The following is a 22357-nucleotide window of genomic DNA, read 5'->3' as shown; positions in this document are numbered from 1 at the left end:
CTTCTCATAGTTTCTCTCCCTCTCATTTCCTCTATCTCAAATCAATAAAAACATACTTTTTAAAAATAAATTTCTAAATTGTAGAACGCTGTCCTAATTATTATGCGATCTTAATAAATAAAAAAAAATCAATCCAGGTTCTGGATCCTCCCAAAGACCGCCTAGCGTCGCCCAAACAACTACTCTGACGACCCTCTCTTGGCAGAGGAAGAGCCAATCAGAAAGCTGTTTCTGCGCCTGTTTCCTGGGCTTCGCTGCTTCTGGGAATTGTAGTTCTGAGGGTGCTTTTGCGGCCCGGAGTGCCTTCGCAGCCTCCGTAGGCCATGGAACTACAACTCCCGGCAGGCACGGGCAGGCACGGGCAGCGCAGCCGCAGAGCGGGAGGGTAATTGAGTCCTCGTGCGGCCGGCATGTCGGCGCTGCGCTGGGGCCGCGGCGCTGCTGGGCTCGGATGGGCCTTGTGGCCGGTGGGCCGCCCCGGCCTCCGGGCCGAGGAAGGTAACACGGGGGGAGTCTCAGGGGCGACGTCGCGGCCACTGTCACTCCCAACCCTTAACATCCGGCCGTGACCTTTGGCTTTTCCGCCCTGGGATCTGGCTACAAACCCACGACCTTTGCCTTCTGAGCTTCTGGGGAACCCATTAACACGACCCCGCTTTCACTTGCCCTTGGCACACTCTTCTGACAGGGGTCGGCAGGACACTTTGACCTTCGACTCTTGGTTTCTTTGGGTGCCTTCTGAGCCCCTGTTTGCTCTTGACATTTGAATTTGCTGTACCTTTGGTTGGAGGAACTCTATATCCTGTTCCCTCACCGCAATTTTCTTAGCGCGTGCGGTCCCCTTTAACTTTGATTCTCTCCCCGCCCCGCCCCAGTTTGAGACCTCTGATTACAGACAGCTTCCACTGAAAATTTAGGGCTTCTTTGCCCCTGGATCCTGCAATATCTGTCCATGTGAGTAGCCCCACTCCTCCCGGCGCCAGACCCCCTTTAACTTACCCCTCTCTCCCGCAGGGACCCTGGGTGGCCTACGGGGTTGCAGAAGGCGCTCGTCTGCCAGCCCTTGTGAACAAGACCGCCGGAGGGACTGGGGCCACGCGGAGCTGTTGGAGGGTGAGCCCTAAAGCTTGAGGCCTGAAGCCCCTTCATTGTCCCCTCTGCTAGGGGTCACCTCCCTCGTTTCTCACAGTGACCCCCACAAGTAGGGATGTCAGCCTGTAAAACGGTGTAACTAATGTGGTCCCGCTTCTCTGCTCTGGTGATCCTGAGGCCTCACCATGATGATTCCCAGCCAGGGCACATGCCTGGGTTGTGGGCTCCATCCCTAGTAGGGGTGTGCAGGAGGTAACCAATCAATGAGTCTCTCTAGTCGTGTTTCTATCTGTCTCCCCCTCTTCCTTCCTCTAAAATCAAAAATATTTTTAAAAAAGCTTCTATACAAACAAAATGCTAAGTCCAATATGAAGACTAGATCTGAACCAGTGGTGATACCTGAGAGAAGTCAGCTGAAGATGTTAGGGAACCATGAGGTGTCAGTGGGCACTGTTTTTAATCAGACTTGTGCCTGAATTTTATCTACTTTTTTCTTTATTTTACCCGAGGTGTTTTATCCAAGTACAGCAGGAGGTACTAACAGAGGAAGCCCCACCTTGCTCAGCTAGGATATGGTCGAGAGCAGTTCTGTTGTATAATATAATTCACACAGGGAACTTAAAGATTTTTTTTCCTGATTGGCTATTGTTTTAGCGGTAGTTCCAGCAATTTCCTCTAAGGTTTATTATTTATTAATTATTCCAGCAACTTCCTTTAAGGTTTATTAAGGGAGAGGGATAGAAAGTGAGAAACATCAATGAGAGAGAAACATCGACCAGCTGCCTCCTGCACACCCCCTACCGGGGATGTGCCCGCAACCAATGTACATGCCCCTGACCGGAATCGAACCTGGGACCTTTCATTCTGCAGGTCGATGCTCTGTCCACTGAGCCAAACCGGTTTCGGCATTGATCTTGATCTTTTTGTTAGCAGTTTTGTGAATCCAGTTTTTCTTAGAATTCTTTAAATCTTCATTGTATTCAATGTTGTGATCTGAAAGTTAATTAGAAATCTGTATCTTAGAGTGTCCGTCTTCCATAAATTTCTCTGAAGAAGAAACATTTTTAGAAACATTTTACCGATCAGAGTAAAATAATAACTTTCTGTAAATGACAAAAAAAAAATATTTTTAATATATTTTTATTTCAGAGAGAAAGGGAGAGGGAGAGAGAGATTGAAACAGCAATGATGAGAGAATCATTGATTGGCTGCTTCTCCACCCAGGCAGGTGCCCGGACCAAGCATTGAACCACAACCTCCTGGTTCAACTCAACCACTGAGCCACGCCAGTTGGATGACAGAAGATTTTTAACTGACCATGATTAAAGATCTGATGAGAGTTTATACACATACTTATATACATACTAGTGACCTGGAGCATGAAATTCATGCACATTAAAAGGGGATTAATTAGAGGAAATAATTTAATATTGCTATTTGCCCTGCCGAGTGGGAGGGGGCACAGCCCAGTGTCAAGTCCTGTCAAGTCCCACGGGTGGGAGAGGGGTAGCCTCCGGTCCCTATTGATTGATTGTTAAGGCTCCTTGGCCTCAGCTGTGGGTGCAGTCATCTTTGTGACGGTCAATTAGCATATCCCCTCTCTATTAGATAGGACAAGTAATGCCACAGACTTAGTTATTCATTCCAATCTTAGTCATATAGAAATTTCTTTGCCCTCACTCCCCCCTTCCCAAAAAACTCAATGTTTTAAAAGACAGACAAAAAATGATAGCAGAGGGAGTCTAGACCAATTAGAACTAAGGCAGCAGTAACAAAAATGAACACTTGACCTTATAAAGGAAATGACCAATTAAAATAAAATTTCACAAATCTTCATGTTTATAATATATTAATGAACAAAATATCGAAAATACAATGTTTGAATTTCCCCCCTTAGGTTTATAATAAATTATCCAATCTTTGTTTAATACATTTACTTTTTATTTTTACTATTATTATTATAATTATTTTAAATAGGCCGATGCTCCATCAACCAAGCCAAACTGATTAGGGTTATTTTTATTTTTTAAAAATATTTTTATTGACTTCAGAGAGGAAGGGAGAGGGAGAGAAAGATAAAAACATCAATAATGAGAGAGAATCATTGATTAGCTGCCTCCTACACACCCCCTATTGGGGATTGAGCCTTTGACTGGAATTGAAACTGGGACCCTTCAATCTGCAGGCCAATGCTCTATCTATTGAGTCAAACCAGCTAGGGCAGCATCCATTGATTTTTAGAGAGAGTGGATGGAGGAAGGGGGGGAGAGAGAAACATTGATTGGTTGCCTCCCACAGGAGTGAGGGATTGAGTCTTCCAGCTCAGCTTAGATGTCCCCAGTCCCTCTCACATCAGCCTCATTTCTTTCTCAACATGTCCCAGCCTGCATGTATCTCCGTGTGTTTGATTCTCCTGAATTTCAGCCACTCTGAGGGCCAAGTTTATGCTTGTCTTTTCATTTCCATGAATCCATCTAGAGCCCCTTTTGTGGGCTGGCCCATTACTCTGGGGCTTGATGTTCTAATCAGAGGTGCAAGCAGAAGCTAAATGTAGTTGATCCACTGATTGCATATTTGCAAGGCAGTTAAAATTTATTTGCAACCCCAAATTCTTGGGGAGTTTTCACGATCATGTAAAGACATGTGCAGAGCAGTGAATATTGCTGTTTCCTGATGTGTACCCCGTTGAGGTGGAACCAAGGACGTTCTGCTTTATTTCAGTACATCCTATAAAAAACCAGCCATGGGAACGCCTTTTCATTGTGTACTTGGTGCCATGCTTTTACATTTTTGTGCTGTTTGTTGGTGATTTTGCTGTTTAAGTGGCATCGGGTGTAAAGCTGGGGTTCTGTCCATTGATCCTGAGCAGGAAGGCAGTGCTGTGCCTTTTGGAGAAAATGTTAGCTCACTTTGTTGAGGTGTGAGTGATAGTGCTGTTTACTGTGAGCTTGATGTTACTGAATTAGTAATATATGTGAGGTAAGGGCTCTTAAACAGAAACATACCTAAAACATGTGCTGATCAGCGGGCAGAAATGTGATTGGAAGCTCTCAGGAACCTTGTGTTTCCCCAGGAGCAGTGGCTCTGTATTTGCTAGTTCAGTGTCTTGGCAACTCTGAGAACAGAACTGCAGAGAACAGAGCTGCTGGTTCTACAGAGCAGGGCTGGGCTGGGAATCCTTGGTAAGGACCTTTGAGTCAGCAAGAGCAGCAAGTGCAAAGGCCCCGAGGCCATTATGGCTGGAGCAGCGTGAGTGGTAGGGGCAGGGGAAGGCCATGGGGGCGCCTGGGTAGATTTTGAGAACAGCCCTGGAGATGTGCTGACAGAATGGACTTGGAGGGAGGGCAGTGTGGACATCCCTGGGGTTTGGGGCTGAGCACCTGGAAGACAGAGCTGTGGTGATAGACGCGGAGGGGACACCAGGAGCTTGTATGGGAAGTGAGTGCTAAGGGGATTGGGTGGAGAGGTGCTAAGTAGTGAGTGGGGTGCATATGCTTAGAAGTCCAGGGACATGGGGGAGTTATCAACCAATACATAGAAGGGAGGCCTCAAGAGCAGGCGAGACCAGCTGCCTCCTATCTCCTGGCTGGCAGGGTGTTTGGAGAGATCAGGATTTGAACCAGTTTCCCCTGACATCCTTGCCCTTTGCCTCCCCACAGTGCTTGAGGCCAGAGTGCGGCAGCTGCAGACCAACAGTGTTTCAGAGGTGAGGGCGAAGCTGGTGGATGTGGCTCGACTCCCAAAGGCCGATGGCTCCCAGTCATCCAGAAAGGTGGAGGCAGGAAACGAGGGTGCTGCCCTGGGGTTCACCAGCCACTGGGCACAGAAGTTGCACAAGGAGAAGCTGGTGATGCAGAGGCGCAAGCAAAAGCTGGAGGAAACCCTGCAGAAGGAGAACCGCAAGCATCAGCTGCGTGTGGAGCCCCAACTGCTGAATAAGGAGCTGGCAGACTGGCTGCAGCGATGGGAACACGGCTCCCCCAGGAGTCCCTGGGAGGAGCAGCTGGCTCAGCTGCTGCAGGAGGCCCCTAAGCAGCTGAGCCGCAATGAGGAGCATGGTCACATGGGTAGGATCTCCAAGGTGCGGTACGAGGCCCAGCAGCAGAGGCTCCTGTCCTTCTTGGAGTGCTGCCTGCTGGTGGACCAGCTGCCCCTCGCCCACCACGTGCTGGTCAAGCATCACAGCAAGCTCCGGCAGCAACGGGCGCTCACCCTGCCCATGTACAACACCCTTCTGCTTGGCTGGGCTCGTAAGGTGAGCGGGGCTAGGTGGGCCAGGGCAAACGGGTCACTGCCTGTCACAGGTGGGGGTGAGGCTGGGGGGCGAAATTTGCCTGTGGCTGCACTTAGATTTTTTTATTTTTATATATTATTGATTTTTTTCCACAGAGAGGAAGGGAGAGGGATAGAGAAACATCGATGAGAGAGAATCATCGATCAGCTGCCTCCTGCAACCAGTGTACCTGCCCTTGACCGGAATCGAACCTGGGACTCTTCATGCCCTTGACATTGAGCACACCGATACTCTATCCATTGAGCCAAACCGGCTTCGGCTGCACTTAGATCCTTATGCTTTTCTCTTTTAGACCCAAAGTTCAAGTGCTTTGTTACTACTCTAAATCTTGTAGGCTTGATGGATATAAATCTCATGTGGCCCTCAAGTTTTGAAAATAACCAAAATGAAGGAAGAAATCCTGTGCATTTCCTTCTGGTCCACAGGGCAAGGGACACTTTTGGGGTTTAGAATACCCTGCACACCCTCACCAGGATAATGACTTTCATGCTTTGGGTGTAGTTTGCTCCTTTTCTTTGTTTCCTAAGGTGAAGTGTAGGTGATTGCCTTAAGACTCCTCTTTTTGAACACAGGCATTCGTAATTATGGACTTCCCTCTGGGTGCTGCGTTAGCCGGCTCCTGTGTTTCTCCCTTTTCTTCACCTCGAGTATTTTCCAGTCACCCTGTGATTCCTTCTTTGACTCTGGCTGTTCAGGAGAATGTTCTTCACATGCAGCTTCCATTCATGGAACTGTAGGAAAAACGGTTATGCTGAGGGGACAAAGGAGCCAGTTTTGTGTACACATGCACCAACATGTGAGGACATCTATGGTGGAGACGTCCATGTGCTTGACTGATGTACTAAGCGGGGCCCAGGAGTCCCTGGGAGGAGCAGCCGGCCTCTCCCCAGGGGACAGCCAGCTGGTGTTCGCTTGCGTCACTGTGGGGGATGTACTCAGCTCCTTGAGTTAGTTAAGATGAGTCCATGAACCTTCCAGAATTGCCAGCAAAGAGCACCGTTACAGCAGGATGTGTTTGATTAGCCTGGGCCCATGACACTGCAGGGCTGCACGGCGTCCTAAGTAATGTTTCTGGGTGGCCGGCATGTGTAGGATGAACTTGGCTGTCTTGCCACTCACTTCTTTATGAGCCTTCTCATCTGTAAGGTGGGAACCGTTCTGCTAGTGTCTTGGGAGGAGCGAGGCACTGAACCTAGGACTTCCTCCACATGTGTGTAGGAGAGGGGTGGGAGAGTATGTGAGGTGTGTGTATGTGTGTGAATTCTTTATTTTTTTTTTTTAGGTAAAAAAAATCTTTAGGTATGTGATATTTTTAAATGTGTTTTCACATGGGTGATGATACTACTAGAAATGTTTTTTGGCCAAAACTGGTTTGGCTCAATGGATAGAGCATCAGCCTGCAGACTCAAGGGTCCCAGGTTCAATTCTGGTCAAGGGCATGTACCTTGGTTGCGAGCACATCCCCAGTAGGAGGTGTGCAAGAGGCAGCTGATCAATGATTCTTTCTCATCGATGTTTCTAACTCTTTATCCCTCTCTCTTCCTCTCTGTAAAAAATCAATAAAATATATATATTAAGTGTTTTTGGAAGGTGCGATAGATATGCTTACCCTAGACCAGTGCAATCCAGTTGGCAATATTCTTTTTTATTTTATTTATTTATTTATTTATTTATTTATTTATTTATTTTATTTTTAAAATATATTTTATTGATTTTTTACAGAGAGGAAGGGAGAGAGATAGAGAGCTAGAAATGTCGATGAGAGAGAAACATCGACCAGCTGCCTCCTGCACACCCCCTACCGGGGATGTGCCCACAACCAATGTATCGTACATGCCCTTGACCGGAATCGAACCTGGGACTTTTCAGTCCGCAGACCGACGCTCTACCACTGAGCCAAACCGGCTTCGGCTCTTTTTTATTTTGTACTCCCATCTTCCCCTTTGGCAGCTATCAGCTTGTTCTCTATTTATGGGTTTCTTTCTGTTTTGTTTTCTAGATTCCACATATAAGTAAGGTCATGCAGTATTTGTTTTTCTCTGTCTGACTAATTTCACTTAGCATCCATGTTACAAATGATAAGATTTCACTTTTTTTATGACCAAGTAATACTTCATTGTATATATGTATCACATTTTTATCCAGTTGTCTCTCGATGAACACTTAGGTTGCTTCCATATCTAAGCTATGAATATGGGGGTGCATATGTCTTCTCATATATACTGGTAGTCTTTGGATTTCTTCAGATAAATACCCAGAAGTGGAATTGCTGGTTCATAAGGCAGTTCTATTTTTATTTTTTGAGGAACTTTTATTCTGTTTTCCATGGTGGCTACATCAATTTGTAATCTCACCAACAGTGCAAGAGCATTCTTTTTCTCTCCACATCCTTGCCAACACTTGGTATTTGTTGGTATATTGATGATAGCCATTCTATTAAGTGTGAGGTGAGAGCTCATTGTGGTTAATTTGCATTTTCCTGATGATTAGTGACATTGAGCATCTTTTCAAGTCTGTGTATTCTCTTTGGAGAAATGTCTATTCAGATCCTCTGCCAAATGTTTAATTTGATTGTTTGTTTTGAGGTGTTAAGTTGTATGAGTTCCCTATATATTTTGGATATAACCCTTTATTGGATGTGTCATTGACTAATATATTCTCCCATTCAGAGGTTGTTCTTTTGTTGATGGTTTCCTTTGCTGTGCAAAAACGTTTTAGTTTAGTTTTGTTTTTTTAAATATATTTTATTGATTTTGTACAGAGAGGAAGGGATAGAGTTAGAAACATCGACGAGAGAGAGTCATCGATCAGCTGCCTCTTGCACACCCCCTGGTACATGCCCTTGACCGGAATCGAACCCGGGACCCTTCAGTCCCCAAGCCGACACTATTGAGCCAAACCGGTTTCGGCTAGTTTGTTGTTTTTTTTTAAATATATTTTTATTGATTTCATAGAGGAAGGAAGAGGGAGAGAGAGATAGAAACATCCATGATGAGAGAGAATCATTGATCGGCTGCCTTCTGCACGCCCCCTACTAGGGATTGAGCCCAAAACTTGGGCATTGTGTACTTGACCAGAATCAAACTGAGACCCTTCTATCTGCAGGCTGACACTATTCACTGAGCCAAACCAAGTAGGGCCTTTTTTTTTTTTTTTTGAGAGAGAGGAAGGGAGAAGGAGATAGAGAAGAAAACATCAATGCGAGAGCAAGACAGCGATTGGCTGCCTCCTGCACACCCTCCACTAGGGTTCAAGCCCATAACTTGGGCATATGCCCTGACCAGGAATCGATCAGCAACTTTTCAGAGCATAGGACAGCACCCAACCAACTGAGCCGCACCAGCCAGGGTTCCCTTTGCTGTTTTTGCTGTCAAGCCCCACCCAGACCTTCTGGGGTTCTGAGACATCTAAGTCAAATAGCAGGCCTGCTTAGGAGAGTCCAGGAACTTCAATTTGTAGGACCAGTGTTTTTGCTTTCTCAAAGGGAGACTGGACTCTTGTTCAGCTCCCCAGTCCCATATACGCCCCTTCTAAACTAGGAGAAGGCTGCCGAAACCGGTTTGGCTCAGTGGTTAGAGCGTCAGTCTGTGGACTGAAAGGTCCTGTGTTCGATTCTGTTCAAGGGCATGTACGTTGGTTGTGGGCACATCCCAGGTGTGGGGGGGTGCGGGAGGCAGCTGTCAATGTTTCTCTCTCATCGATGTTTCTAGCTCTCTATCCCTCTTTCTTCCTCTCTGTAAAAAATCAATAAAATATATTTAAAAGTAAATAAATAAATAAACAAGGAGAAGGCTTTGCACTAAACGGGATATAAATGTTCACTAGTACCCCAAATTCCTATAAGAGCCTGTACCTCTTTACCTTTTTTGGTGTGGGTAGGCTTTTACAGAAACTTTACTGTGGTGTCTAGACCTTGAATTCTCTGCATATTCACTGCTTATCCTTTCTGTTGTAGATGATCCAGTAAAGCCTACAAGGTTTTCTGTAGCAGAGGCAAATTTTCACAAGTTAATGTTATGTCACTAACTTAATGAATCCCTTTCACAGGGGTCAGGAAGCAAAACAATGACTGTCCCGAGCCACCATTCCTAGGTGGGGCTAGGTCAATAGTCTTGAAGGAGCACTTGAAGGAATACTCCAAGTGGGAGACATTTTCTAATAGTCTCTGTCACTGTGAGGGCATCAGCCTTCACTAGGACAGTTAAAGACCAGCATAAATGCACTGTGATGCATGAAGGAAAGCAAACTTGGAAAAATGGGGCTTTCCAGGGAAGCTGGTTATTTGTTCAACTTACAGTCACTGTGTACCCATCTTAGTTTCTCTCGTTCAGGAGTAGACTGCTGCCATGTTACAAGGACATCTGGATGGCAAAAGCCTGGCAATGAGGGTCCTTTTTTTTAAAATTGTCAACCAAAGACATGCTTTTTTCATTGATTCTAGAGAGAGGAAGGGAGAGGGTAAGAGAGAGAGAAAGAGAGAGAGACACATTGATGCGAGAAGTAAACATTCATCAGCTGCCTCCCATATGCACCCTAACCAGAGATCGAACCTGCAGCCTGGGTATATGCCCTGACTGGGAATCCAACCGGTGACCCTTCAGTGAACAGAACTATGCTCTAACCTCTGACTGAGCAGCTGGCCAGGGGAGGGGCCGCTTTTGTTGAAGCATAATGGACTTTATCCACATGCGCCACATGCTCACACTCGAGTTCAGTCCTATTAGTGTGTGCCTCAATTTTGATGATAGACATCCTATGCCAGGACATCTCAGATTTCTGGGAATTTCACACACTTTCTGGAATACTTCTAAATTACACTTATACAAACATAACACAAAGAAAGTTTAATATTATTATGTATTTGATAGTGCTTCCCAAATAAGTCTAATTGCTAGTAAAACAGCTCTTACTATTAAGATTCAGATTTCTTAAGTAATGGAGGACCTGAGTAAGACAGCATAAAATACAGTAAATTATTTTGATAAATCATAGAATTTTTGCATTTTGGCAGAAAACTGTTCACATAAATCTTAAAAGAATCAGACCAGTAGTACCGGAGACTTTGAGCACGGAGAGGGAAAACTGAACTCTCTAATTTTGCATCAGCTTACTTTTTTTGTTTTGTGGCCCTATGTTGGGTGCATAGGTATTCACCATTATTATATCCTCTTGGACTGACCCCTTTATAACTATGTATTGTCCTTTTTTTTGTTTTAAAGTCTATTTTGTCTGATATGAGTATTGCTACTCCAGCTTTCTTTTTGTTTCTATTTGCATGGAATATTTTTTCCCCCCATCCCTTCACTTTGAGTCCCTATGTGTCTTTCAATTTGAGGTGAGTCTCTTATAAGCAGCATATAGATGAGTCCATTCTGCCAACCTATATCTTTTTATTGGACCATTTACATTTAATGTAATTTACATGTATTTACATTTAATGTAATTATTGAGAAGTGTTTACTTATTGCCATTTTGTTCATTGTTTTGGGGTTCATTCTTTTGCACATGCCCCTACTGGGTCCAGAGATAAACCTGAAACCCAGGTACATGTCCTTGACTGGGAATCGAACCCATGACCCTTTGATGTGTGGACTGACATTCTGACCACTGAGCAGCACTGGTTAGAGCATCGCCATTTCTTTAAATATTTAATCAAATTACTTATCTCTGTTTTCTTTTTTTAAAAATATAGCTTATTGGTTTTTTTACAGAGAGGAAGAGAGAGAGAGAGAGCTAGAAACATTGATGAGAGAGAAACATCGACCAGCTGCCTCCTGCACACCCCCTACTGGGGATGTGCCCACGACTAAGGTACATGCCCTTGAATGGAATCAAACCCTTCAGTCCGCAGGCCAACACTCTATCCACCGAGCCAAACCGGTTTCGGCTATCTCTGTTTTCTTTTTTTAAAATATATTTTTATTGATTTTAATTTTTTTTTTTTTTACAGAGAGGAATTCGGCTATCTCTGTTTTCTTAGGGTTTGTTTTTTCCCTGAAGATTTTTATTTATTTTTTATTTTTTTATTTTTTTAAAGTATATTTTATTGATTTTTTTACAGAGAAGAAGGGAGAGAGATAGAGAGCTAGAAACGTCGATGAGAGAGAAACATCGACCAGCTGCCTCTTGCACACTCCCTACCGGGGATGTGCCCGCAACCAATGTACATGCCCTTGACCGGAATCGAACCTGGGACCCTTCAGTCCGCAGACCGATGCTCTACCACTGAGCCAAACCGGTTTCGGCCATTTTGTTGACTTTCTATAATTGTTTATATTAATTAAAGAAAACAGCTCTCGCCAAAACCGGTTTGGCTCAGTGGATAGAGTGTCGGCCTGCGGACTGAAGGGTCCCAGGTTTGATTCTGGTCAAGGGCATGTACCTTGGTTGGGCACATCCCACAGTAGGGGGTGTGCAGGAGGCGGCTGATCGATGATTCTCTCTCATCTATGTTTCTAACTCTCTATCCCTCTCCCTTCCTCTCTGTAAAAAATCAATAAAATATTATTTAAAAAAAGAAAAAAAGAAAACAGCTCTCTCCCAGCCATGAAAAAGTGGCCTGATTAGAAGTGACCTCTGCATAGGCTGGGTGTGCTGGGTGGTTTTTGGAAGTCAGTAGGCATCCATGGGCACTGGCCCACAGGTTGGCAGGCCAGGTGGGTGTGGTGATGTCGCCTGTCCCTTTGTGCAGAGGAAAAGGCTCTGGCGGTGGAGTTGGGAACCATTGTGTAATCCCCATGGCCCTAGGAGGTGGAGGGGACGTGTACAAAGGTGCTCCAGGCTCCTCCGCCCAGAGGGCTCCTCCCCCTCAGCCTTCTCTGCTCATCTCTTCCTCTTGTTTGTTGTCAGAAGCCATTCATAGTCCTCAGTTGTCTCACAGAAATAACTTGTCTACTTACTGATATATTTGAGTTTGGAATGGGAGGGGGCAAATTCCACATTGCCTCATCTCCGACTCCCTGTGGAAATGTTTATTTTTCCTACGTCAGTCTGTGTAGTTACTAAGCATTTGAATAACTGAACATTTAATTGAAATTTAACTAAGTGACTGTACGGGTGCAGTAGAGCCATGCTCGGAAGGAAGACAACAGCTGTCTCCAACTGGTATCACAACTTCCAGGTTGGAAAACTAGGGAAAAGAAGCAAATGAAACCCAAAGCAGGTGGTCAGGGAGAAATACAAAGGCCATGATAGAGAAAAGAAACAGCAGGAAACCAACAAACCTGAAAGTGGGTGCTCTGAGGAGGCAATAGAACTTCAGAAACTTCTTGCAGTTCAGTAACCTGGAAAGGGATACCTTTTTAGCTGCCCTGAAATTGTGCATGTTCAAAACCACAAAACCAAACAGTATTAACACTCCTTCCTGGTACCTAAGCTTCCTTTGTGACCCAGCCAGGATTTTACCGTTGCGTTAGCACTTCTGCTGCTCACGGAAACCTTAGATGGGCCATCAGCTGAGTTCGCCACTCCCAACTAGTGGGCCTTTTCAGCCCGATTCTGTACTGCAGAGAGGGGTCTGGGGGCAGCAAGCTGGGCCATCCCAGACCCTCACCCTGGCTTGGTCTCCCCAGGGCTCCTTCAGAGAGCTGCTTTATGTGTTCTTCATGATGAAAGATGCCGGCCTCGCCCCAGACCTGCTGTCCTATGCGGCCGCCCTGCAGTGCATGGGACGGCTGAACCAGGATGCCAGCGCCATTCAAAGGTGGGTGCGTGTCCTGGTGGACCTACCAGGAACACAGTGACTTGTTGGACCTGGGGGGGTGGCATAGCCTGCGCAGGGGGCCCAGATTCTGGTGCTGAGACCTCCAGGTTGGTTGGGGGTGCCTCTGTGAGTTGGGGGTTCACCATGTATTCCCCACAGGTTTTTGAAGCAGATGGCACAGGATGGACTGCAGCTGCAGGAGCTCTTCACGAACTTGCCACTGTGCAAGGAGGACAAGGCTGTGCTCCTGCGGGCTGTGCGCAAGGCTGAGCCCACCTTCCTACCTCCACAGCCACCCCTGTCCTCGTCCAAGGTCAACTCCTCCCCACTGCTCAAGGAGATCTACAGCACGGTGAGCGGCAGCCTGCAGGTGGGGGCCTATCACGTGTGGGCTGAGTGTCGGTCATCCTGTCCCTCTGGGGCATCAGGAGCCTCAGCCCTCCCTTTATTTCTCCTCACTGAGCTGCCTGCATATTTGGGACTTCCTCCCTGCTCCTCGGAGTTTGAACCAACTCAGAGTTGGCAAGTTCCTGGCCCCCAGCAGGGCATCACCCAGGGTTGAAGCTGGGAGGTGCCAGAAGGAGGAAAAGCCACGTGCACTTCGGGCACCACAGCAGTCACGGTCCCGCTGGAGACTCAGCTGTAGGCTGAGCACAGGGGTGCTAGCAGAGCAGGGTGTAATTGTCAGTCTGAAGCAGCAGGGGCAGCTGGTGGGGCAAGACCTCAGCACCGCTGCCCAGGACAGAGGACAGCACTAAGGGTGGATAGCCACCTGGATGCCTTGGGTTCTTACTTGTTTTTATTGGGATGTAATTCACCAACCATACAATTTACCTTTTAAAGTATAATTCAGTATTTAAAAATATATATATATATATATTTTATTGATTTTTTACAAAGAGGAGGGAGAGGGATAGAGAGCTAGAAACATTGATGAGAGAGAAACATCGACCAGCTGCCTCCTGCACACCCCCTACCAGGGATGTGCCCGCAACCAATGTACATAGGACAGCAGGTCTGGGGCGAGGCCGGCATCTTTCATCATGAAGAACACATAAAGCAACCAGCCCTTGACTGGAATCGAACCTGGGACCTTTCAGTCCATAGACCGACTCTCTATCCACTGAGCCAAACCGGTTTTGGCTAGTATTTTTTTTAAATAGATATTTTTATTGATTTCGGAGAGGGAGAGGGAAATAGAAACATCAGTGATGAGAATCACTGATTGGCTGCCTCCTGCATGCCCCCCACTGGGGATCGAGCCCACAACCTGAGCATATGCTCTGACTAGGAATGGAACCGGTGACCTCATTGTTCCTGGGCCGACGTTCAACCACTGAGCTACACCCGGCTGGGCTAATATAGTATGTTTTAATAGGTTTGCTTCTAATTCCAGAACATTGGATCATCCCAAGAGAAATCCCAACCTCCTGGCAACCGTTAACCCACTCACTGTCTCTGTGGATGTGCCTGTTCTGGGCATTTCACATAAATGGAATCACACACTGTGAGGCCTTTTGTGTCTGGTTTCTCTCACTGAGCATCATGTTTTCCAGGCTTATCCATGGTGTAGCGAGTGTCAGTGTCTCACTCCTTTTCATGGCTGAGTCATACAGGGTGGGGCAAAAGTAGGTTTATATGGAGAACAATATAGCAAATAAGAATACAAGAATCAAATCTAGCCCTAACTGGTTTGGCTCAGTGGATAGAGCATTGCCTGCAGATTGAGGGGTCCCAGGTTCGATTTCGGTGAAGGGCATGTGCTTTGGTTGCGGGCACATCCCCAGTGGGAGGTGTGCAGGAGGCAGCTGATCGATGTTTCTCATTGATGCTTCTTACTCTTCATCCCTCTTCCTTCCTTTCTGTAAAAAATCAATAAAATATATATTTTTTAAAAAGAAAAAGAATAAAATCTGTATTCACAACTATAAACCTACTTTTGTCTCACCCTGTATTGTAGTGTGTGGATAGACACATTGTGTTTATCCATTCATTAGCTGATGGACACTTGGATTGTGTCCACTATTTGGCTGTTGTGAATCACGCTGCTATGGGTGTGCATATACAAGTGTTTGTGGGTTGTTGTTTTTTAAAATATATTTTATTGATCTTTTACAGAGAGGAAGGGAGAGGGATAGAGTTAGAAACATCGATGAGAGAGAAACATCAGTTGGCTCTTGCATACCCCCTACTGGGGATGTGCCCGCAACCAATGTACATGTCCTTGACTGGAATCGAACCTGGGACCCTTCAGTTTGCAGGCCAACGCTCTATCCACTGAGCCAAACTTATTAGGGCTGTTTGTGGTGTTTTCAAAAAATCTTTTGCAGAGAGGAAGGGAGAGGGAGAGGAAGATGGAAATGTCAATGATGAGAGAGAAATATTGATCGGCTGCCTCCTGCATGCCCCTTACTGGGAATTGAGCCCGCATCCCAGGCATGTGCCCTGACCGGAATCTAACCATGACCTCCAGATTCCTAGGTTAAAGCTCAACCACTGAGCCATGCCAGCTGGGCAAGTTTTGTGTTTTTGATTATCAGCATGTTGAGTTTTGCTATTTTTAATTTATCTATTTTGAAGCGGGTCACACACTCAGTTTCAAGTTTAAAAAGCAAAAAGTGATATCTGGGGATTTGAATTGCCTTCCTGGGCTGTGAGCATCTAGCCCAGTGAGGCTAGACAGATACAGAGCTTTTTGTTTTTAAACCAGTGTAGTTATTTTTCACGCTGTTCTGCACCCTGGGATGTGCAGTATGGATGATTTTCAGGAGAAACGGATGTTATCTGCAAGGGGCAGGGCGGTTCTGGGCAGCACAGGGCGGCAGCTGCTTTCTCTGCCGTGGCTGTGGACGAGTTTTTCCTATGAGAGATGCAGCCTGCAGAGGAGGCACCTCACCACCTGCCTGTCCCCACTGGCAGGACAAGCCTGCGACCTACCCAAAGCAGCACCTGCCCTTGGAGACCCTGAAGGACCTGTTTCAGCAGCAGCTCAGTGTGGAGATGGCCACCGTTGTCACTGTGGACTCCGTGGAGACGGCCCCGTCGCTGACCGAGGAGGTCCTGCAAGCGGTAAGGGACCAGCTGTGCTCAGGTTCCTCCTCGGCTAAACCAGGCATCCCCTGGATGCTGTGCCGCATCCCCTCCTCCCACCCCGCAGCTGTCCTGTCCTCCCTTTCCCTGAGCTGAGGTCACCGTGTGCCCTCTCTGCTAGAGCAGAGTGCTGAGCAGCTACTTGGTTCACCTTGCCACCACCTCCTGGTGGACTCCGCCTGGGAGCACTGGGCTCAGCGGGCACTTTGGTCACCCTCGTTTGTACCCCGCCCCACAGCGAAAGACCCTGCAGGAGCTACGCACCCGTTGGGAGGAAGAGCTGTGCCTGGCGCTGCAACAGACAAAGGACAGAGAGGCCCAAGCTGCCCGCAAGGGCCGCCCCTCACTCTTCCCGTACCTGTGCCTGCTCAGCGAGGGGGAGCTTACGCAGCTGATGCTGCAGGTGGGTAGTGTGGAGACGGGACAGGAAATGGAGGGGTGGGTAGAGTGTGGGCACCTGTGGGGCAAGAGGCTTACAGCACCACCCCCAGGCCTTGCAGGTGCTGCCCCAGCAGGGAGAGTCGCTTCTCTCCCTGGCACAAGAGCTGGGCATGCGCATCTTCAACCGACACGTGGTGCAAAGGAAGCAGCTCAGTGATGAGGTGCAGGCGCTGCAGGAGCGCTATTTCAAGTACCTGCACCTGCTGGCATCAGACACACAGGTACGGTCTGGAGGGGAGCAGAATGAGGAGCCGCTCCTGGGCCTGGGATTTAGGGGTTCCTCAGGGGTAGGAAGCCTAGGTTGGTTTCCAGGTGGGGAAACTGAGTCCCCCCTACTCCCCGCCCTCCCACCTGGGGATGTTGGATATGCCCCCAGCCCCTGCCATTTTTTGGCTGCCCCTACTTTGTTTCCTCCTGTAACTTTGCGCCTGTGGGGGTGGCTGGGAGTGAGCTCTATGCCCAGCCCCCTGATCCATAATGCTACCCACAGGTGGTGATGTCCCGTCTGCCACGGGAGCATTGGGAGGCACTAGGGACGTCTGAGGCCTCCCAAGACCAGCCCTGGCCCTTGGCTCTGGTGGTGCAGCTGGGGAAACAGCTGGCTGAGGTGCTCGTGCAGACAGTGAAGATGCCCAGCAACCTGGCCCAGCCACAGGACACCCAGAAGCTCATCCCCGTCCTCTACCATGTGTACTCCTTCCAGAGCTTTCGCCAGGTAAAGGATGTGAAACTGGCTTCTGGGCCTGAAGAGCCCTCCCTGATTCCAGCAGCAGAAGGCACTTAGAGTGTGGGGGTCTGAGATGAGGCCAGGGGCTCAGGGTGGTGTGGGAACTCCGGGCCATGGTGGGAATCCCGCTGACATGGCCTGATCTCAGGATAAGGCATCGATGGGGCCTTGGGGCCCTCTGCCTGCTGCTTGCCTTTGGGGCAGTTGACTCCTTGATTGGTGTCTGCCCATTCTGACCCCCCAGATTGGGATCCTGAAGCCACATCCAGCCTTCGTACAGCTGCTGGAAACTGCGGCCGAGCGCACCATGACCTTTGAGGCAGCCGAAGTGCCCATGCTGTGCCCGCCCCTGCCCTGGACTTCGCCACACTCAGGTGCCTTCCTGCTGAGCCCCACCAAGCTGATGCGCTCTTTGGAGGGCACCATACAGCACCAGCGCCTGCTGGAGGGCTGCCCTCCCGCTGAGCTGCACGGTGCCCTAGATGCCCTCACCCAGTTGGGCAACTGTGCCTGGCGTGTCAATGGGCGAGTGCTGGACCTGGTGCTGACCATCTTCAATGCCAAGGGCTGCCCCCGCCTGGGCGTGCCATCCCCTGCCTCTGAGGCGCCCCGCCCGTCCAAGCAACGCCTACCAGCCAATGCCTCTCCGGAGCTCAAGACGGAACTGCGGCGGGAGCTGGCCCGCTGCCTGAAGGTGGCGCGGGAGATGCATAGCCTGCGGACCGATGCCCTCTACCGCCTCTCGCTGGCACATCACCTGCGGCACCATGTCTTCTGGCTGCCGCACAACATGGACTTCCGAGGACGCACCTACCCCTGCCCACCCCACTTCAACCACCTGGGCAGTGACCTGGCACGGGCCCTGCTGGAGTTTGCTGAGGGCCGACCTCTTGGCCCCCATGGCCTTAACTGGCTCAAGATTCACTTGGTCAACCTCACCGGGCTCAAGAAGCGCGAGTCGCTGCAGGCACGCTTGGCCTTTGCTGATGAGATAATGAACGACATCCTGGACTCGGCCGACCAGCCCATGACGGTAGGGGCGGCCTTCTCCCTCTGTCTGTCCCTTGGCCTGTCCTCACTCTGGCTTCAGCCACCTCAGCACACGCCTGGGACACCCTTTAGGCATCCCCTCTAGGCCCAAGTCAATAACCCTAGCCTCCCGAGTCTTCCCCTGAGGACAGACTTTTCCTGGCCCTTTCCTTTGCCTCAGTCCATCTGCCCCCTCCCACTCTGTGTAGCCCTCTTTCCATCCCCCTCTCATGGCTGCTCCCTCAGGGCTGGGCCCCGTCTTCCTCCGGGTCCATCACTCCTGTCCTCACCTTGTGTCCCAGAGGCTCTGCCTCAGCCTCCGTGTGTCCTCACATCACCTGGGCCAGCCCAGCTCCCGTTCGTGCTCAGGAAGCCCCAGCCCACTGACCCCAACCCAGCCTCACCCAGCACACTGCCCCCTGCAGGGCCGGAAGTGGTGGATGGAGGCAGATGAGCCCTGGCAGGCCCTGGCCTGCTGCATGGAGATTGCTCGGGCCGTGCGTGCCCCCAGCCCTGCCGCTTACATCTCCCATTTCCCCGTCCACCAGGTGAGTGGGTGGGAACCCTTGTGTGGAGGGGGACTATCCAGTTGACTCGAGTCTGAGGTTCTGCAGGACAGTAGGCATCTAGCTGGTGTCTTTGTGTGGGGGCCGGCCCCAGTGGGTCCCCCGGGGCTTGTACTGTAGCCTCATTCAGCACATTCCCTGTTTCATGTGCCTCAGTTTCCTCTTTGTGGTGAGTTAACAACACCTGCCCCTAAGCATTGGGATCCAGCAAACTGGCACTATGAGCAGAGTGCTGGGTTCATTGCCAAGGATGCTCCTGCCAGCCCTGCCCAGACCCCTCACCATCTCCTCCTCGGCTAGGATGGCTCCTGTAATGGCCTGCAACACTATGCCGCCCTGGGCCGGGACAGCGTGGGGGCTGCCTCTGTCAACCTGATGCCCTCAGACGTGCCACAGGATGTGTACAGCAGTGTAGCCGCACAGGTGGGCACTGTGGCCCCCTAACCCGTTCTCTTCCCCAAAGCCTCCCCGGGGTCTCTGTCCTGTGACTACTGCGTGTTCCCAGCCCCTGGCCTCTCCTGTTGTGTGTGATGTGACTGGGCCCCTAGGGGAGGAGTCAGAAGGGGGAACTGTGAGGCCAACAGAGGAGGGACCTCATGGGGGTGCCGCTGGTCGGGTGGGTGAGCCGACGGGGAGGCAGGCGGAGGGTCCGGGCCGCCTGCTGACTGTCGGCACGGGCAGGTGGAGGTGTTCCGCAGGCAGGACGCCGAGCGGGGCCTGCAGGTGGCCAAGGTGCTGGAGGGCTTCATCAGCCGCAAGGTGGTCAAGCAGACGGTGATGACCGTGGTGTACGGCGTCACCCGCTACGGGGGCCGCCTGCAGATTGAGAAGCGCCTCCGCGAGCTCAGCGACTTCCCCCAGGTGAGCAGGTTCCCCAGGCCAGCCGCCGCCGCCCCTGCCGGCGCAGGCAGCTCGGAGGGCGGGCTTGTCTCCCCCGCTGTGGGGCGAGGGGTACAGAGAGGGACCCAGAGGAGCGAGCTATCTTCTTGGGCCTCAGGCCTTGGTTTCTACGCCTGGAAAATGGGGGGTGGGCTTCAGGTATCGGACGGCCTTGTGAGGTGTGGCCTGGGCTGTGGGGGGCACAGAGGCTGCCCCTTCCCTCCACGTTTGCCCTACCACTTCTGCGCCCGCCCGTCCCAGGAGTTCGTGTGGCAGGCCTCTCACTACCTCGTGCGCCAGGTGTTCAACAGTCTTCAGGAAATGTTCTCAAGCACTCGGGCCATCCAGGTATGTCCTCCTCCTCCCCCCAGTGTGACTTCCCAGATTGGGCCCACACTGAGCCTGTTCCATCCCTCAGCGCTGGCTGACCGAGAGTGCCCGGCTCATCGCTCGGTCCGGCTTGGCTGTGGAGTGGATCACCCCCCTGGGCATCCCCATCATTCAGCCCTACCATCACGACTCCAAAGTGTCGGTATGTATGGCCCCCACCCCCACCTGCACCCCCGTTGCCAGGGCAGGCCTCATGCCCCGTTCTCCTTCCATCCCAATCCTACAGATCGGCGGAGGGATCCAGAGCCTCACCTTCTGCAGCAGTGGGGACACCAACCAGTGAGTGCGCAGGAGGGGGCAGCTGTACTGAGAGACAGCTGGGTGAGGACCGAGGGGGTGCTGACCAGGGTAGAGGTACCAGGTCCTCTACCTGAGCATAGCCAACCCCACACACAGGAAGCCCAACACACTGAAGCAGAAGAATGGCTTCCCACCCAACTTTATCCACTCCCTGGACTCGTCGCACATGATGCTCACAGCCCTGCACTGTTACAGGTAGGTCCTACCTCTGCACAGTGACATTCATCAACCTCCTGCAGGCGGCCTGGTGCTGGGGACACGGGGGAGACCCTCAGAGTGCGGGAGGCAGGTAGTGCAGCCATTCCTGCAGGTGGGAGTTGGGGCAGAGACTACAGCAGGCGGGGAACCCAGCCACGTGAGTCTTTTGGGCCAGATCATTGTGCCAGCAGGTGCGATGGCCCTGGGCAGTGAGGTCTGAGTGATGGGGGAGTGTGGGCCATGGAGGGAAGGGGTAGTTCCTCTGAGTGTAAAGCTGGCCCTGGAGGGTCCCTGTGACCCCATCCACCAGGTGAGTGCAGGCACACACGGCGTGGCCAGTTCTAGAGGCTTGCGTTGTCAGGTGCATGGGCCTGTGGCAGCTGGCGGATCTCCTGGTTTTCTGCCCTCAGCCTCTCAGACACTGAGCCTGTGGTAGTGGGGCAGGTGTGCGGACAGTTCTTAGAAATGGCCTTTAAAGCCTTGGCCTTATGGCTCAGTTGTAGCATCATCCCACGCACATACGTGGTTTGCAGGTTCGATCCCCCGTAGGGATGCATGTGTGAAGCAACTGATTGCTCTTCTCTCCCTCCCCTCCCCCCCTCCCCTTTCCTCCCTCTCTAAAATCCAGTTTTTCCCCTGTGCATGTCATGGGAGCCCACGGGATGAAGCCCTGTGGGGGGTGGTATGGTTGGGGGACAGCATTCATTGGTCCCTACAGGGAGCTGAGAGTCAGCCAGGCCGCAGTGGGGAGCAGGGTGAAGAGGATGTAGAGCAGTTTCATTCTGAGAACCTTTCATCTGTGTGCCGAAGGGACAGTGGCAGGAATGGGGGGGAGGCGGGCGTGAGAGAAGAGGGTGGTGGCACATCGCTGGACTGAGCCCCCAGACAAGTGTTCGGGAGCTGGGCCCTGAGTGGACCTAGGGGGCTGGCCCTCATGAACACCCCCTCTGCTGCAGGAAGGGCCTGACCTTCGTCTCCGTGCACGACTGTTTCTGGACCCACGCAGCCGACGTCGCCATCATGAATCAGGTGCCGCCATGTCCCACCTTCCCAAGAACGGACACCCTGGTCCCATGTGGGGCCTTGAACCCAAAGCCTCCACCTTCAGGTGCTGGGGCACGGTGGTGACGCCATCCCTCAGGCCCTTATTCCCAGCTCCTGAAGCAGTCCTCTCTCCCCACAAGGTGTGCCGAGAGCAGTTCATTCGCCTGCACAGCCAGCCTATCCTGCACGACCTGTCCAGGTTTCTGGTGGAGCGGTACTGCTCTGGCCCCAGGTGAGCCCCCCACCCTCTGTATCTCCCACCCCCCTCCCCCCATCCTTCCGGGACCTCACTCTCCCTCTGCTCTCTGCCTCAGGTCCACCAACGCCCAAGTCGTCAAGTTGCAGGAAATGCTGCTGTCAGTACCCAAGACAGGTAGGGCCATGGGCAGGGAGGGTGTCCCAATCGCTGGCTGGGCCTTTCTAGTCCATCCCAGGACCAGAGTTCATGGTCTGCCTGCTCTGTTCTGCAGGGACCTTCGACCTGGACCAGGTAAAGCACTCGACATACTTCTTCAGCTGATGCAGGCCCGCCAGGCTGCCCTGGGCCCTCTGTACCATAGTGTAAATAAAGCTCTGTTGCTACCTAGGGGAGCGCTGCCTTCTGC

At 50.6% G+C, this 22357-nt stretch overlaps 2 protein-coding genes across 2 annotated transcripts in view; one reads left to right on the top strand and one right to left on the bottom strand.

Annotated features, from left to right (window-relative positions):
* The window catches only part of BSG (basigin (Ok blood group)), a 126725-nt gene that overhangs the window by 55932 nt on the left and 48436 nt on the right, over window positions 1-22357 (bottom strand). The window lies entirely within an intron of this gene.
* On the top strand, window positions 290-22340 carry POLRMT (RNA polymerase mitochondrial). Its single transcript, XM_084886375.1, has 21 exons — window positions 290-498; window positions 1015-1113; window positions 4752-5347; window positions 12958-13088; window positions 13248-13440; window positions 16008-16157; window positions 16417-16581; window positions 16670-16840; window positions 17110-17334; window positions 17591-18379; window positions 18801-18923; window positions 19242-19364; window positions 19623-19802; window positions 20082-20168; window positions 20239-20352; window positions 20437-20489; window positions 20607-20705; window positions 21665-21737; window positions 21893-21984; window positions 22067-22125; window positions 22223-22340. The coding sequence occupies exons 1-21, from the start codon at window positions 411-413 to the stop codon at window positions 22270-22272; spliced, it is 3660 nt and encodes a 1219-aa protein (XP_084742501.1). The 5' UTR covers window positions 290-410; the 3' UTR covers window positions 22273-22340.

The sequence above is a fragment of the Pipistrellus hanaki genome (genome assembly GCF_964339955.1).
Source record: "Pipistrellus hanaki genome assembly, chromosome: 5".
In the NCBI taxonomy this organism is placed as follows: Eukaryota; Metazoa; Chordata; class Mammalia; order Chiroptera; family Vespertilionidae; genus Pipistrellus; species Pipistrellus hanaki.
This window is presented reverse-complemented; position numbering and strand designations above follow the sequence as displayed.